Here is a 15,611-nt window from a genome sequence, read left to right as displayed (position 1 = left end):
GCACCTGTGTTTGATGTACAGTGTTCCCTCGTTTATCACGGGTGTTACGTTAGAACATAACATAAGAAGAGCCCTGCTGAATCAAGCCAAAGCCCATCGAGTCCAGCATTCTGCGTCACATAGTGGCCCACCAATTGTCCATGGGGATCTTGAGCAGAAAGAGAAGGCAAGACCATCCCTTTCCCCTGACCCCCAACAAATGGTACTCAAGGGAATCCTGCCTGCCTCAACCAACATAGAGGCAGCACATGGACATTTGTTTCAATAACCACCGGTACACTTGGCATCCATGAATCTGTCTAATCCTGCTTTGAGGCTACTAAGGCTGACAGCTGTCACGACCTCTTCTGGAAGTAAGGGCCAGGACCATGTTCCAGGACCACCCGCGATAAAGGAAAATCTGCGAAGTACAGACACTATATTTATCTATACACTATTTTAAAGCTTTATAAACCCTAACCCTAACCCCACATGTTTACGCTACATGAACCTTTCCCATTCCCTTAATAATCATTCCCACATTGTTCTGTGCATGTATTGTACCTTTACACTTACTGTAAAATGTTTTGAATTCCTAAACCTACATGATGAAATGATATTCCACGTGAAATGGCCGTGTGTAGTAGCAGACTGAGAGATGGGGAAGCTGCGCACAGACGAAAAGTAAACAACGAGCTACTGTACTGAACCAATCGGGCCCTGGGATACAAAGCAGCACTCTGGTCACTTCTCCATCAATCAACCAATCGTGTGTTGTTTACAATCTCATGTAGGCAAGTAGCATCTCAAGTGAGCGAGTTCCACAGAAAACCCATGAAGTAGCTATATATTTTTTCCATTAATATTTTATAAAACCCTGCAATGCACCGAGTCCGCAAAAGGTGAACCATGAAGTGGTGAGGTAACACTGTGTATGGAATGCACCTTGATGCTTGGAAACATTTCATAATAGATTGATCGCCACTTGCTTTATTCTAAAGTCTAAATGAAGTTCCCAACTAGTGTTGACGTTACCATCAGCTACACTGCGTATTTCGAGTAGTCTTAAGCGGCTTGCTATGCTTCACATTGTCTAGTTTTCTGCAATAAATTTAAAAGAACATGTTAGGATACTTAGGCAGTCTAGAAACTCACATTTTAAAGGAGCAGCTGGAGGATTATATTAACTGAGTTCCACAGATTGATTTCCCCCCCCCAAACAGACTTGATATAAATCAAATCCAGACAAAGGAAAAACATAAGCTGAAAACCACTTTAAAGTTAGTGCATTAGGAAGCTCAATCAACTCAGTTAAACGGCTGGTTTCCAAAATCTCCTGAGGGTCTTTCAGCTTTCAGGTTCTTTTGGCTGAAGAATGTATTTAGACCTTTAGAATATTAATTGATTCAGTCATCTTATCTTTATTATTTTTATAAATAATTTAAAGCAGCAAGCCTATTTCCTTGAGATGAATTGGATTGAGAGCGACTAGCCCAAAGTGACCCAGATGGCTTTCATACTTAAGTTCCTTCTGGTTTATAGCCTTTCTTAACCATTAGACCAAACTGGTTCTTACACATTGTATATGATGTATCAGAAGTGCTAGCAAAAATACAGACACAACATTTTCCATTTAGCTCCACTGGGATTGTAATCCTCAGAATTCCATCAAGCAGGTGGGCAGGGAGTAGCACAAATTTGGGAGTCACTAGTTCAGTACAGGTAGCACTCAATGCACAGAAGTCAATTTAAGGTTTTTGCAGTAAAATAGTTGCGGTAACTGCACAAGATGATAGGCTTATTTAGGATTTGGTTGATTTGTCAGACATGTAAATTCAATTCTTTATATGGGTTAATTTACATTTCATTGTATTGTGTGAGCCCAGAAAACAGAATTAGGATGGCAATATGAATACAATCATGTAGTATTCCATACCAGTCTTTATCAATCACAGTAACTTTAAGATGTGTAGAATTCAACTTCCAACATTCCCAGCCAGCCTTCTGAGGTTAAGAAACACTGTCCTAAACCATTAAGGCACACTTTTTGTTGTTCTGGGCATCTTTAGTGACCAGAGCAAAAATGGGACCTTCTCCAAATTCTAACATTTCTAGAATGTTAGCTGCAAACTCCAGCATGTTCAAGGGCTATAGCAAGAGTCGAGAGGTTACTAGGATCAAGACGCCAAAAAGGTGCCGGATTGTAGAAGTGAATCTACTGAATTCAATTCCCAATTAACAAATAGGTTTCATTCAAAGCCATGGTAAATCCACAAGGAATTTTATGGAGAAGCCAACTTGACAAATTGCGGGATGGGGGAACAGCACCTTGGGTATGAGTGCACGCATTCTCCTAGAATTTATTTTATTTATTTATTTATTCATTTGTCCAATACAGAAATACATAGGAAGAAAAAAGACATGTGGTAATTTATATAAGGGTAAAAGTGAACTTAGAGGAGAGGATATATGAAAGGAAGAGAATATATATGATAGATGAAAGAAAGGAATGACAATTGGACAGGGGACGAAAGGCACACCAGTGCATTTATATACTTATATAGATTTATATATTTATATACATATGTATGTATGTATGTATGTATGTATGTATGTATGTATGTATGTATGTATGTGGAAAGACAAGTTAGGTGATAGAGAGATGGCTCATTCTTTGGCTGTCTAATTCTCAGCATTACTGTAATTTTCTCCTCTAAAGGAGCAAGCTTTGCTTGTTAAGTAGTGCAGGTCAGCTCTATGTATAGTGCTTCAAAAACTTGGTGAAAATTAATCTCAATAGGAGTTCCTGAAGAGGGGAAGTGCTAAAGAACACTATCCTAATCTATAGTCACTAGGCTCTGTTGTTGGTTATAAATATTTATCTGCCTCAGAATATAGCCCCTGGTGGGGCTGACAGGCAAAAAGGAAGCTGTATGCTTCTCCCATATTTGGGAATACCAGGGTGACTTGACAAAAAATCACATATAGCTCTTCCCTGGTAAAAGCTCATAAGGAAGAGAGCTTGTAGCCTAGAGGCTAAGGCCATTGACTTACAAGGCAGAGGCTGCAGGTTCAAATCTCAGTAAGGATATGGCTGGCTGATGAGAGCAAATAAGCCCAAAATAGATCAATATAGCCTCCCTTCCTTTTCATTATCAGCAAAAGTATGTTACACACACGAGAAACTGAACTTTGCTAAGGAAAACACCAATACCTTCCCTCTTTATTTTCAGTAATACCATTGACTCCCATAGACCCTATAATTTTTCTCAAAAAAAAAAAAAAATCCTAGATGGCTGGAGGGCAGAACTGGAATTGTAGAAAAGTGGAACCATATATATTATAGGAAAGGAGAACAAAAGAAAAAGGTGGCTGTTTGGTAAACTACCGTAATGATTCACAGGGTTCTCCATGGGGGAAGTCAAGAAAGCTAAGATAGTCTCAATAGCAATATGATCAAAGACACTCCTCCATACACACACATTTTATACATGGGTTGGGCTTTGATTGAGTGGGCATGGCCCCCATCTTGACTTTTTAAAAAATCCCCTCCCTGGACATATTTGATGAGTTAAGATTTTAGACATTTTGGCACTCTTGGTACCAAATGATTTGATTCATCTTCCAATTCTGTTAAGAGTTTCAAATGCCATCTTATTTCTTTTTTTCCCCTCTCCAACTTTTTAAACTTTATAGTTATAATTTCCAGCCCTGGCAAATTCTTTTTTGTTTTCTTGGATATTTTTCACCCTATTTATACAGTAATCGCAATTACATTGTCATATAGCATCAATTGTATTTAAGCCTTAAACAGGATTGCTGGCTGATGGAATGCATTATTACTGCATTTTCTTTTTAATTTTGGGAAATCTTTTCAGTTTCAGTACCACCTAAAATTTGGTGCCCCTAAGCCCGGGCTTACTTGACCTACAATTAGCCCTCTTTGCAAGTAACCATGTCATTGTATCAATCAATGTTTTTCAACCTCATCAACTTTAAGATGTATGGATCTCAACTCCCAAAATTCCATAGCCAGTATGTTCGAAGTTAAATTTCACACTTCTTAAAATTGCTGAGGCTGAGAAATGCTGCTTCAGCACGTAGTAATCACTTTGCAGTAGCATCCACAATATGTTCTTAAAACTTTTATTGTACATCTGGGCAAGAAAATCTACACAACATACAGACCTTCCCCCTCCCCACTCATCATTCTAACAATTTTGTGTAAGATCAGCAAGTTCAGATCTAGATTTTTGTTAGAAAACATCCATAGTGGATTCAGCAAAAAAAAACATGTGACACATACAGATAGAATTGTCGGCTATCAATAAAATTAACTGCCTTGGAAATGGTAGTGGGTTGGGCCAAGAGGCAAATAAGGAGCTGTGATGTTCCTTCAATACACCAGGGTGATTCGACACAAAAATATGTAACCCTTCCCTGGTGCAGAGATGAAGGGATTGGATACTGTAGCCTAGAGGATAATTCTCTGCCTTACAAGGCAAAGGTTGCAGGTTCAAGTCCCAGTGGGTATGGCTAGCTGATGAGGCCAAAATAAGGCCAAAATAGATCTATCCTAGTGTATAATTTGAGTAGATGCATCCCAAAGATATAGATGCTGTAGAGGGCAGAAAGGGATCAAGCCTGCATGTGTGAGCAGGTGGACATATTCAAACACAGCAGCTTCCCACTATCACTTTCCCTTTGCAAGAGAGCCTACGGGTGAAACTCGAAAAATTAGAATATCATGCAAGCGTTCATTTATTCCAGTAATGTAACTTAAAAGGTGAAACATTTACATCTAATTTGGAAACCAAAGACCCAGACTAAGAGCCAGAATGGAGAGGCACACACACTGCAAGATGCTTGAGGTCCAGTGTAATGTTTCCACAGTCTGTGTTGATTTGGGGAGCATGTCATCTGCTGGTATTTGTCCATTGTGCTTCATTAAGTCCAGGGTCAATGGAATTGTCCACTGGGAGATTTTGGAGCACCCCATGCTTCCATCCGCATACATGTTTTATGGGAATTATGACTTAAATTTTCCAGCAGGACTTGTCACCTGCCCACATTGTCCAAAGCACCAAAACCTGCTTCAATGACCGTGGGATTACTGTCCTTCATTGGCCAGCAAACTCACCTGACCTGAACCCCATAGAAAATCTATGGGGCATTGCCAAGAGAAAGATGAGAGACATGACATGGAACAATGCAGAAGAGCTGAAGACCGCTATTAAAGCATCCTGGTCTTCCACAACACCTTAGCAGTGCCACAGGCTAATAGCATCCATGCCATGCTGCATTGAAGCAGTAATTGCTGCAAAAGGGGCCCAAACTAAGTAATGAGTATATATGCATGCTTATACTTTAAGGAAGTCTGATATTGTTCTACGTACATTCCTTTTTTATTGAACGCATGTAATATTCTAATTTTTTTAAATGGGGGATTTGGGGTTTTCATGAGCTGTACTCCATAATCATCACAATCATGACAAATCACAGCTTGAACTATCTTGCCTTGCATTTATGAATATCTCTCATATATTAAGTTTCAGTTTTTAAGTTACATTACTGAGATAAATGAACATTTGCACAATATTCTAAGTTTTTGAGCTTCACCTGTATGTGGGGGGCATGCAGCATTTTAGGAAATAAACGGATTCTAGAGGACTAGCAACCTCCGCCCCCCCTTTTAGCAATTCACCACCTTCTCTATTTTCTGTTGTTTTTATTGATGTTATTATTTGAGAAAAGGACTGATGCAGGGAAACTAGCATGAGTCCTGAAAAAAATACCTTTGGCACCTATCCCACAGTATCCATAAAACAAATGCAAAGCCACATCCCTATCCAAAGGATCTTGTTCCAGGTAGTGTTTTATACTTACTCTTGATATGATTCAGGAAAACGAGAAGTGTTTTTCAGAAACTTCCTTGAATTCTAAAGAAGAAAGCACAATTTTTTTTAAAAAGTGACTGTGATGCAACAGTAGCCTCAGAGAACTGCTGCAACACCTTATAATACCTTATTCCTTTTTTTTCATGGCCACTTCAAGACAGCTGAATGCCTGAACCAGTCCCTGCAGTTTCCTTTGTCAAAATTTAGAAGTGGTTTGCCATGCTTCCTGTTTCCTAGGCCTAAGGAGAGTGTTTGGCTGGACATCACCTCACTGGTTTTGTTCCTAAGGCAGAACACCCTCTCCTCTCTCCAGGTTTCTAGCTTGATGCCTTAACCACTATGCCAAAAGTGCAAATAGCACTCTTCTTTGCAAATACCGACTGATTAGGTTCCACAGAGTTGGCTTTCTCCAGGTCCCGTTGACTAAATAATGTCATTTGGTGGGTCCCAGGGGAAGAGCCTTCTCTGTGGCGGCCCCGACCCTCTGGAACCAGCTCCCCCCTGAGATTAGAACTGCCCCCACCCTCCTTGCCTTTCGTAAACTCCTTAAAACCCACCTCTGCCGTCAGGCATGGGGGAACTGAAATAACTTCCCCAGGCCTATATTGTTTATGTATGGTATGTTGTGTGCATGTTTTTTAAGTTATGGGTTTTTAGTTTTAATTATTCGATTTGTATTGTACATTGTTTTTCTATTACTGCTGTGAGCCGCCCCAAGTCTATGGAGAGGGGCGGCATACAAATTTAATAAATAAGTAAGTAAGTAAGTAAGTAAGTAAGTAAGTAAGTAAGTAAGTAAGTAAGTAAGTAAGTAATAAATAAGTAAGTAAGTAAATAAGTAAACAAACAAAGAGAAGGATCTTCATTTGCATTTCTATTGACCATAAATTAATCCCTTTCAACTTGTCCTTGATGTGAAACAATGAATTTATTTTGGATTGTTGTGAAATGTTATCAAGGGCTTCCCCAAGTTTGGCAACTTTAAGATTTTGTGGATTTCAACTCCCAGAATTCTCAAGTTGAAGTTCACAGGTCTTGAAGTTGCCAAGTTTGAAGACTTCTCTGCTTTCCAGAAGAGCTGTGTGTTAAATGGGAATTAGATGTATTCTCCTAGGTTACATGGAATAATTATTCTGAGTGATTCGCCAGAACTTTAACATACTAAAACCTTAACATTTCCATCCCTTTAATGAATTGCAATCCATGACCAAAAGTCTTCTCTTAAACAAGGAAAGATTCCCCATAAAGATTTCTTTTTAAGGGTGGGGCTTTCAAGATTTTGAATAACAATTAAGTTACCCATTGAAGAATGGAAGGGCTGACTACAGATTTTCAAAGATTTTTTTAAAAAAAAGCAAATTAGTTTTAAAAAGAAAAAAAACACATCAGCAAAGAAGGATCGAATGCAAGTGTCTAACTCAGGTATGGAATGTCTTAGGACATGGAAAGAAAGACTAAAATTAAACATCATTTCACAAATTGCTCACACATTTTAGTTTAGTGTACGTGGTCCCAAATCAGAAAAGTAAACCGTGTTAAAAGTAACAATTGGGAAATATGTCATACAAACACTGCCTTGAATAGTTCCAGCGGAAAAAATCTGTGAATAAACAAGTCTTTGTTTCTTATATGAGAAACAAAGAAACAACATTTTTTTCCCTTCATTTTTCTTAAGACAAAAGTTGCAGCTGGGCCATCTGCCTTCTTCTCCGTCTGTGGGAGGCTTGTTGACATTAAGGAGATGCTGCTTGACTCTGGGAAGCAATTTTAATTCCTGCAAAGAAATTTAGGCTGGCAGCATTTTACCCTAACAAGACTAAGGAGGAGGGGAGAAGGTTCCAAGGTGACACAGAGGATGCAAACCCTGTACCTCCCTTGCTGCTAATAACAGAGTAAGAACATTTGCCTCCTACATAAGAACGTCAGAAATTGGCTCTCCCTACCTCTCCTTCTTTCCCCCATCCCAAATGACGGCATTCTCAAGTGCTAGAAAGGGAATTACGGTGCTGATGAGGTTAGGAAAAAAAAATATATTTTTATTGTTTGGATATGTAGAGATGAAACAACTTTTAATCAAAGTCCTAGGCCACTAATGGCAGACCTACGGCACAGGTGCCACAGGTGCAGTGATGGGCTCCTATGGGAATGGTCAGGAACGCAGTTCCGGTAGCAAAATTTGGAGCTCCACCCCAGAGCACCCAATTTGCACTGAAAGATGTTGAAACAAAATGCATAAGCCACGCCCACAGTGTGATAGTAAAATTTTTGGTAGCCCATCATTGCACAGGTGGCACGCGGAGCCATATCTGCTGGCACATGAGCCATTGCCCTAGCTCAGCTCCAACATGCATGTGTGTGCAGGCCAACTGATTTTGGCTCTCACAGAGCTCTGGGAGGGCATTTTTGTTTCCAGAGAGCCTGTGGGAGGATAGGTGAGAGCGTTTTTATCTCCCCCCACCCCGGCTCCAGGGAAGACTTTGGAGCCTGGGAGGATGAAAGATGAGCCTACTTGCCCCACCAGAAGTTGGGAAACAGGCCATCTCCAGAGGGCCTCTGGGGGCTGGGAGAATCTGTTTTTGCCCTCCCCAGACATTGAATTATGGGTGTGGGTACTTGTGCATGCACGATAGCATATGCACACACTCTTTTGGCACCCGAGGAAAAATAGATTCACCATTACTGTTCTAGGCTCAACTTATTTTCTAGTTTCAATGTACAGTGATCCCCCGATCATTGCGAGGGGTCCGTTCCAGGACCCCTCGCAATGATCGGTTTTTCGTGAAGTAGCGCTGCGGAAGTAAAAACACCAACTGCGCATGCGCAGATGGTGTTTTTACTTCCGCCGCAGCAGCGAGGAGCCGAAGACGCCCACGCAAACTCCTCGCTGCTGCCGCGCCTGCCGCTTGTCCGCCGCCTGCCTGCTCGCGCGCCCGCCCTTTGCCCGGCCACCCGCCGTTCGCTCGCTGCTCGCCCGGCCACCCGGGTTCGTTTGGCTTCGGGACATGCCGGCAGCGACGTTTTAAAACAGCCGCGCGGCTTCCCAACTGAGTCCCGAAGTCAAAGGCGAACTTCCGCGTTTGGCTTCGGGACTCAGTTGGGAAGCCGCGCGGCTGTTTTAAAACGTCGCCGCCGGCATGTCCCGAAGCAAAACGAACCCGGGTGGCCGGGCGAGCAGCGAGCGAACGGCGGGTGGCCGGGCGAAGGGCGGGCGAGCGGCGAAGGGCGGGCAAGCAGCGAGCGAACGGCAGGTGGCCGGGCGAAGGGCGGGCGAGCGGTGAACGGCGGGCGAGCAGCGAGCGAATGGCGGGTGGCCGGGCGAAGGGCGGGCGAGCGGCGAACGGCGGGCGAGCCGGGCGAACGGCGGGCGAGCGGGTGCTGGGGGGGCTTCTCGCCCTCCCGCCAGCAAGAGGGGGAAGACCCAGGTAAGCCGCCCAGCAGCTGATCTGCCCGGCGCCATCTACGCATGCGTGCCCATAGAAAAAAGGGCGCGCATGCGCAGATGGTGTTTGTACTTCCGGGTTGAAAAATCACCATATAGCCGTTTCGCAATGATCGGGATCGCAATACCCGGGGGATCACTGTAATTGCTTTTAGAATGGGAGAATTTAATGCTTCTTCAGCTTGCACCAATGTCCTCATATAGGGGCGTGTTTACAACTCTATTGTTCCATCCAGTGCTGAAATCTAAAAATTTCCCCTACCAGTTCAGGGGGCGTGGCTTGGTGGGCTTGGCTTAGTGGTCATGTGAACAGGTGGGTATGGCCAACTTGTAAAATGTCGTGAAACTCACCAACGCTCCTGTTTAGCAAACAAAATTTTGGGCTCAATTGTGGTCATAAATTTGTTTGTTTTCTTTCTTTCTTTCTTTCTTTCTTTCTTTCTTTCTTTCTTCCTTCCTTCCTTCCTTCCTTCCTTCCTTTCTCTCTTGTCTCTCTCTCTCTCTTCCCTTCCTCTTTCTTCCTCTTTCTTTATCTCTCTCTCATTTCCTTTCTCTCTCTCCCCACCTCTGTACCTTTGTGTATGTGTGTGTGTATGTACCTGTGTCTGTCTGTCACTGTCACATGCACAGGGCAGCTGGTGGTTCAGTTAAGGAGGTTTTTAACAGGACGCAGAAGGACACGGATTCTCTCCTCCACTAAGATTCCGGCTATCGCCTTGCTCTGTTCCCACACTTCCGATATGAGAAGAGAAGGAGGGGGAGGAGAAGGAGGTTCTCCAGAGCCTTAGTGCAGGAGAGTAGCTGCAATCCTTTTGCATCCTGTTACAACCCTCCTTAAGCGAGTGGCCAGCTTCGTTGCTGGACTAAGCTTCGGGCAATTGCCCGCCCCCCCCTGGCAAGAAGAGAAAGAGGGGAAGAAGGAGGGTCACCACAGAGCCTTAGTGCAGGAGCAAGGAAGCCCTGTACTTTCATGCCACATTTACGTGTAACACAGACTTCCCTTCCTGCCATTTCAGTCTGGAGCCGCCTGTCCTCGCGAAGCAACCCCACTGCCATTCACTTTGGCTTTGTGGTGGGAGAAGGAAGAAAGTGAATGATAGTAGCATAGTGGTACTCTAGGAGGGCAGGCTGGTGCAGGTAGATGTGTGCAGGCTGGCAGGCAGGAAGAGTGGTGGTGACCCCTTCTGAGTGAAGCACACAGAGGCAAAGTGGGCAAGGCAGCCCCAGTGTGGTGATCGCTCAGCCAAGGTGTCCTTCATCAGCTTCTCCGCCCATGCCCTGTCCCACCAGCCATGTGACTACAAGTGCCCTGATTTCGTTTTCCACAAGATGAAGGGCTACCCACACTGGCCCACTCTGGTAAGTGCTGTCGCCCAGGCGGAATGGAAAACACCACGTGCTCTGCCATGGTGTGGCCAGGCTTGGCCTTCTCTCTGTGCAGGGGACTGCCAGCCTGTTGGTGGCTTCCATGCTTCTTGCTCTGCATCTTCACTGGCAGGGAGCAACGGTCCAGGCAAATCTTCTTCGTCCAGAGTGCCGAACTCCTCAGGCCAAGTTCCCAGAATGGCAGAAGCAGTCAAAGAGTGGAGGTGGCCAGGTGGGAAGCCAGTGGGCTGTTTCAGAGCCCCAAGTGCCTCGGAGCCAGCCTGGGAGACACGAGGGCCCAGCTGGAAGGTGGCCTTTTCTGCTGCATCCCCCTCCCCTCTTTGGATTGCAGTGGGGCTCTGCCTTTACAGAAATGGGGCAAGCGAGCCGTGACCAGGGGACCGGTTCAGAGGCATGGCCTATCAGTCATCGCTACCAGTTCGGCGAAGCAGACCACATGTCTGTTAACGGTTCTGCCAACCTATCCAAACAGGTAGCATTTCACCCCTGGTTCCACCCCCTAATTGATTAAAAGCAGCGTGAAGACATTTTGGCCAATTTCAGAATCTTTAAGATCAAAGGAGTCGCCAAACCACTGCTCTGCCCTCCTAATTTTAATTTCTGGGCATTTGTCTGAAACGTTTGCAAAATGATCCGTGCTTATGATGTGGATCTGCAAAGCCACCAAGTGACACTTCGCCTTGAAATGCCTGCTAGGCCCGGCTGACTCTTCCCATCCAGAAGTTAAATGGTGAGGTGAAGCAAATATTCTTGCAAATTGACAAACAGATTGCCCACAAGTTCTACTCAGCCACAGTATTTCAAAGAAAAGATTAGTTTTACTTCGATTTCAAAGACCTCCTCAGATGAACCAGAAATAAATTGGTTCGGCTGCCAAACAGAGATCACAGCATGAGGTTACAGTCTGTCTTTTATCTCTGTGTTGTTACTGTTCAGACTGGGGTGGGTGGAAGAAGCAAACTGGGTGAAGAAGTGGCACTCTTTTAAACTTTACGTTTAGTTTTATGTATTAAACTCACTGTATTGCTGACCTCCGTTGTCTCACTTGTGAAAACGTTCTTAGATCTCTGTAGTTTGTAACATGGCATCCTCCAGATAGTAGGGGATGATGGAAATTGATGTCTGACTCATATTGAGCAGTTTCTCAATTGTGGCAACTTTAAGATGTATGGACTTCAATTCTCAGAATTCTGGAAGCTAAAATCCACACATCATAAAGTTGTCAATATTAAGAAACACTGCTACATAAAGGATTAGCTGAATATCCATATTCTGCTATAAAACTATATAATTGGGCTTGATAAATTGACACAGTTTGAAAATTAATGAGTAGTTGTGGTTCCCCTTCTCTCCCTCATCCTTCCCTGTAGAATCCTCCCCTATTGTCCCCCCTTCTTTCTCTCAGCCTTGCTTCACAGAAGCTTCTCCTATCCTATTCTCTCCCTCAGCCTTGCCCCACAGAATCCTCCCCTATCCTATCCCCCTTCTCTGAAAAAACTGAAACTGAAACTCTTATCCTTTGCTTATGTTTTGCATTTGGATCAGATTTCTTTTCAGGTGGGGAGGGGGTGTAGAACTCCTTAGTATCATAGTGTATTAATAATAATATAGGAAATACTAATGCTCTGATGTTCATTTTGAAAAATCCTTTTTAGTGAGCACCTGGAAGGCAAGAGGAACATGGGAATGAATTTAAAGCTTGTAGGCTTTATCGTTCTGGAGATTTTGTGGTGATGCATGAGTGGTGGAGAAGGTTTCTGTTACACTAATAAGAGCATTCAAATTTTTAAATTGCTCTACTGGTGAAACATGGAAGGCTAAACCTTTGACACCATGGGGAAGAATGCACTTGCCTGCCAATCCTTTTCGCACTGCTCCCTGTCATAGGTTGCCTTTTTATTTCGGAGTCTTTTAAGAATTGCCTGGTTCTCCATAGAAGTCCTTACAAGTTCTATATTATGCTTCTGCCGGAACACACTGCAAAATCCCAAAAAGCTTATATGAGATAAGAGGATTAACACTGTATTTCTCCAAAGTGATTAATATGGACTTGCAAGGTTTGGTGGCCCTAATTATTACATGTTTTATTGCAACCAGCCAGATATTCAGAGTGGCTTTGGCATTTTTATCCACCTATTGAGTTCTTCTGAAGGTCCTGGGATGGGCAAAACTTGACATTTAATAGTTTTAGAAGTATCATTGTAAAATGTAAGCTGTTCTGTCTTTTGCAATTGACCAATGATGATTTTGTCAATGTTAATGGTTCAAGTCAGTGAAGGGCTGCAAAATTATTTACTACCACACTGTGGGTGTGGCTTGCTGGCTATGTGACCAGGTGGGAGTAACTTGATGATCATGTGACTGGCTTAAAGGTGGCCAACATGACATCACTCACGTCAAGGATTTGGGTTAAGATTAGGGTGCCTGGCCTCTCCTCGCCTCAAAGAGATACAATTTCCCTATTTACTATTACTGAACATCCAAAATATACTATTTAATTATATGTATATAGGCCATATGTGTACATACATATTACAGGCACACAAAAATATATATTATCTATTATATAAAGTGTATGTACACACACACACACACACACACACACAGAGCTCTTCTAAAATTATACACATTCAACCTCATTTACTATGTTAGGAAAAACATACTCAGAGCCCAAAAGGGGAAAAAAAGGGGAAAAAATTCTACTGGTTCTGCATATCTAACCTATCACTAGTTCAAGTGCCAGTTGTTTTGGGATTGCATCTAAGGTTCCTATAACTATTGATACTACTTTGGTTTTCTTTTGCCTTTGCAATCATTCTATTTCTTTTTGCAGGTTTTTGAATTTTGTTAATTCTTCCAGTTCCTTCTCTTTTAGCCTGTTGTCTCCAAGTGCTTCAATATTCATTATCAGACTTTGTCTTTCTTCTTGATAATTGTTAACACTGGGGGGTTATGTGGCAGGTGTCTGTTTAACTTATGAAATCCCAGAGCAATTTTGCTTCTTCGTTTTCTATTACGTCCTCAGTTTTATACTTCCTGCTAGTTCTTGCTAGTACGAAAATTGTATTTCTTTCAGTGCTCTTATTGTTGTTACTTTGTCATGCCGTTGCCTGTAGTCAGTCTATGTGATCTTCTTACAACCAAGTGGTTTCCCGTTTCTTTTGTTTCTTTGCAGAGGTAGCACTTGTTGTCTGCTGCTGCCTCTTAAGTATGCATTTCTTAAGGCTTGAACTTGTGCAGCTAGGATTAGTCTCTATGTGTCTCCCGCCCCCCTGCACACACACACATTTTTCCTGCTTCCTAATCATTTTGGGGTCTTGTTATTATCTGCTTTGACTGTTTAAAAAAAAATATATATACTGATCATATAATACTTTGTCTCCCTATGTCTCTTTCTTGTTCTTCATTTGGCCTGTTTGGTCCGTCCTGTAGTCAGTAACCTATCTGGTAAATTAGAGTCACTGTAACGTCTTCATGTTCTTCAGATATTCTTCCAATGTCCTTTTTTTCATTCAAAGACCTGATGTTGCAACATTCCATGCCCACCTATTTTCCTTGGTGAGTAGAATCTGCCAATGTCGTTGTAAGGATGAAGGTAGGATTCATTGTCATTATTTTTCTGGTCTTCCTATCCATAGCTTTTAGTTCTGAGCTGGTTCATTATTCCAACTGTGTATTTAATGAGTGGAATTGGTCAGTCATTAATTGCCTAGATGGTGTTTCCTTCACTGAATTTGGACTTTAAGATCTTTTTCATTCTCTTGATGTATTCATTTCTAATCTTTTTCTTGTCTTCAATGTGCTTGATGTTGTAACTTGACCTGGTATTTGCAGTGATCATTTTCATCTAGACCAGTGGTTCTCAACCTGGGGGTCGAGACCCCTCTCGGGGTTGAATGACCATTTCACAGGGGTCGCCTAAGACCATGGGAAAAGACAAATTTCCCATGGTGTTAGGAACAAAAGCTTCTATTCTGGCACCTTGGAAGATATTTTTACAATACCATCAGGTATTTACAGTGGGGGTGTCCATCTGACCTTCCTGCCAATCAGCTTAATGCTCTGTTGGGAAAATTGGGGCTAGATTATTGAGGGTCACCACAACATGAGGAACTGTATTAAGTGGTCATGGCATTAGAAAGGTTGAGAACCACTGCTCTAGACTCTGTATGTTATTACCTTCAGTTTTCACTATGTTTCCCTCCTTAATGGTTTGTCCAATCCAAACCCCACTACAATATCTTGACTATATATATGGACAGTGTTACTCAATGATTCTGTTTCAGATGGTGTTTTTCCATACTGGATGTGGTCGTCCATTTATACGAGTTGTAATAGCCTGGCAGATGTTTTTGATGCTTGATAGCCATGGCCTGACCTGTTCAGTATTGTTGACAGAGGAATTGGTGCAACAAAAAAATATAGTAGGGAATCTCCTTGAAAGATTTCTGTCTTGATATTAATCTTCCACATCACCATTGATCAGTAACCATTGTGACATTGATCCTTGTTTCTGATGTTACTACTGAATCCTGTTGTTTCTAGGCACTATTTATCCAGGAAGTATAATCAATCTGTGCTTTCAAGTTGATCTTCTTTCTCTTCCAAAAACCATCTTGTCAATTAGGAGTTGATCTTTTATTCCTCTGCTGTTTGGGTGGTTTCTTTTCTGTTCAGATAGAATTTGTTTTCAACTGGATGCTTTTGGAATGTATGAGCTTCCACACCAGTTAGCAATTTAAAGGTTGTTGATAAGCAGATAATCAATCTATAGTTGCCTAGTACTCTTTCATGTTCAAGTAGGTTTTGCCAGATGTTAGCCATTCTTCAATTTCACCTCCTTGTAGTATGTTGTTAAATTACTTGGCAATGTATGAGTATATGTTGTGGTTAGCTCTGGCCCAGCTCCT

At 42.5% G+C, this 15,611-nt stretch overlaps 1 protein-coding gene across 1 annotated transcript in view; it reads right to left on the bottom strand.

Annotated features, from left to right (window-relative positions):
• Positions 1-15,611, bottom strand: part of CFAP97D1 (CFAP97 domain containing 1) — a 50,182-nt gene that overhangs the window by 18,049 nt on the left and 16,522 nt on the right. The window contains exons 4-5 of the mRNA XM_070729767.1: positions 12,555-12,678; positions 5,866-5,918 (exon numbers count right to left, since the gene is read on the bottom strand). Coding sequence (XP_070585868.1) covers positions 5,866-5,918; positions 12,555-12,678 — 177 coding nt within the window. The remainder of the gene's footprint in view (positions 1-5,865; positions 5,919-12,554; positions 12,679-15,611) is intronic.

Source organism: Erythrolamprus reginae, chromosome Z (genome assembly GCF_031021105.1).
Source record: "Erythrolamprus reginae isolate rEryReg1 chromosome Z, rEryReg1.hap1, whole genome shotgun sequence".
Lineage (NCBI taxonomy): Eukaryota > Metazoa > Chordata > Lepidosauria > Squamata > Dipsadidae > Erythrolamprus > Erythrolamprus reginae.
The sequence above is the reverse complement of the archived record's forward strand: the minus strand, read 5'-3'. Positions and strand labels throughout refer to the sequence as shown.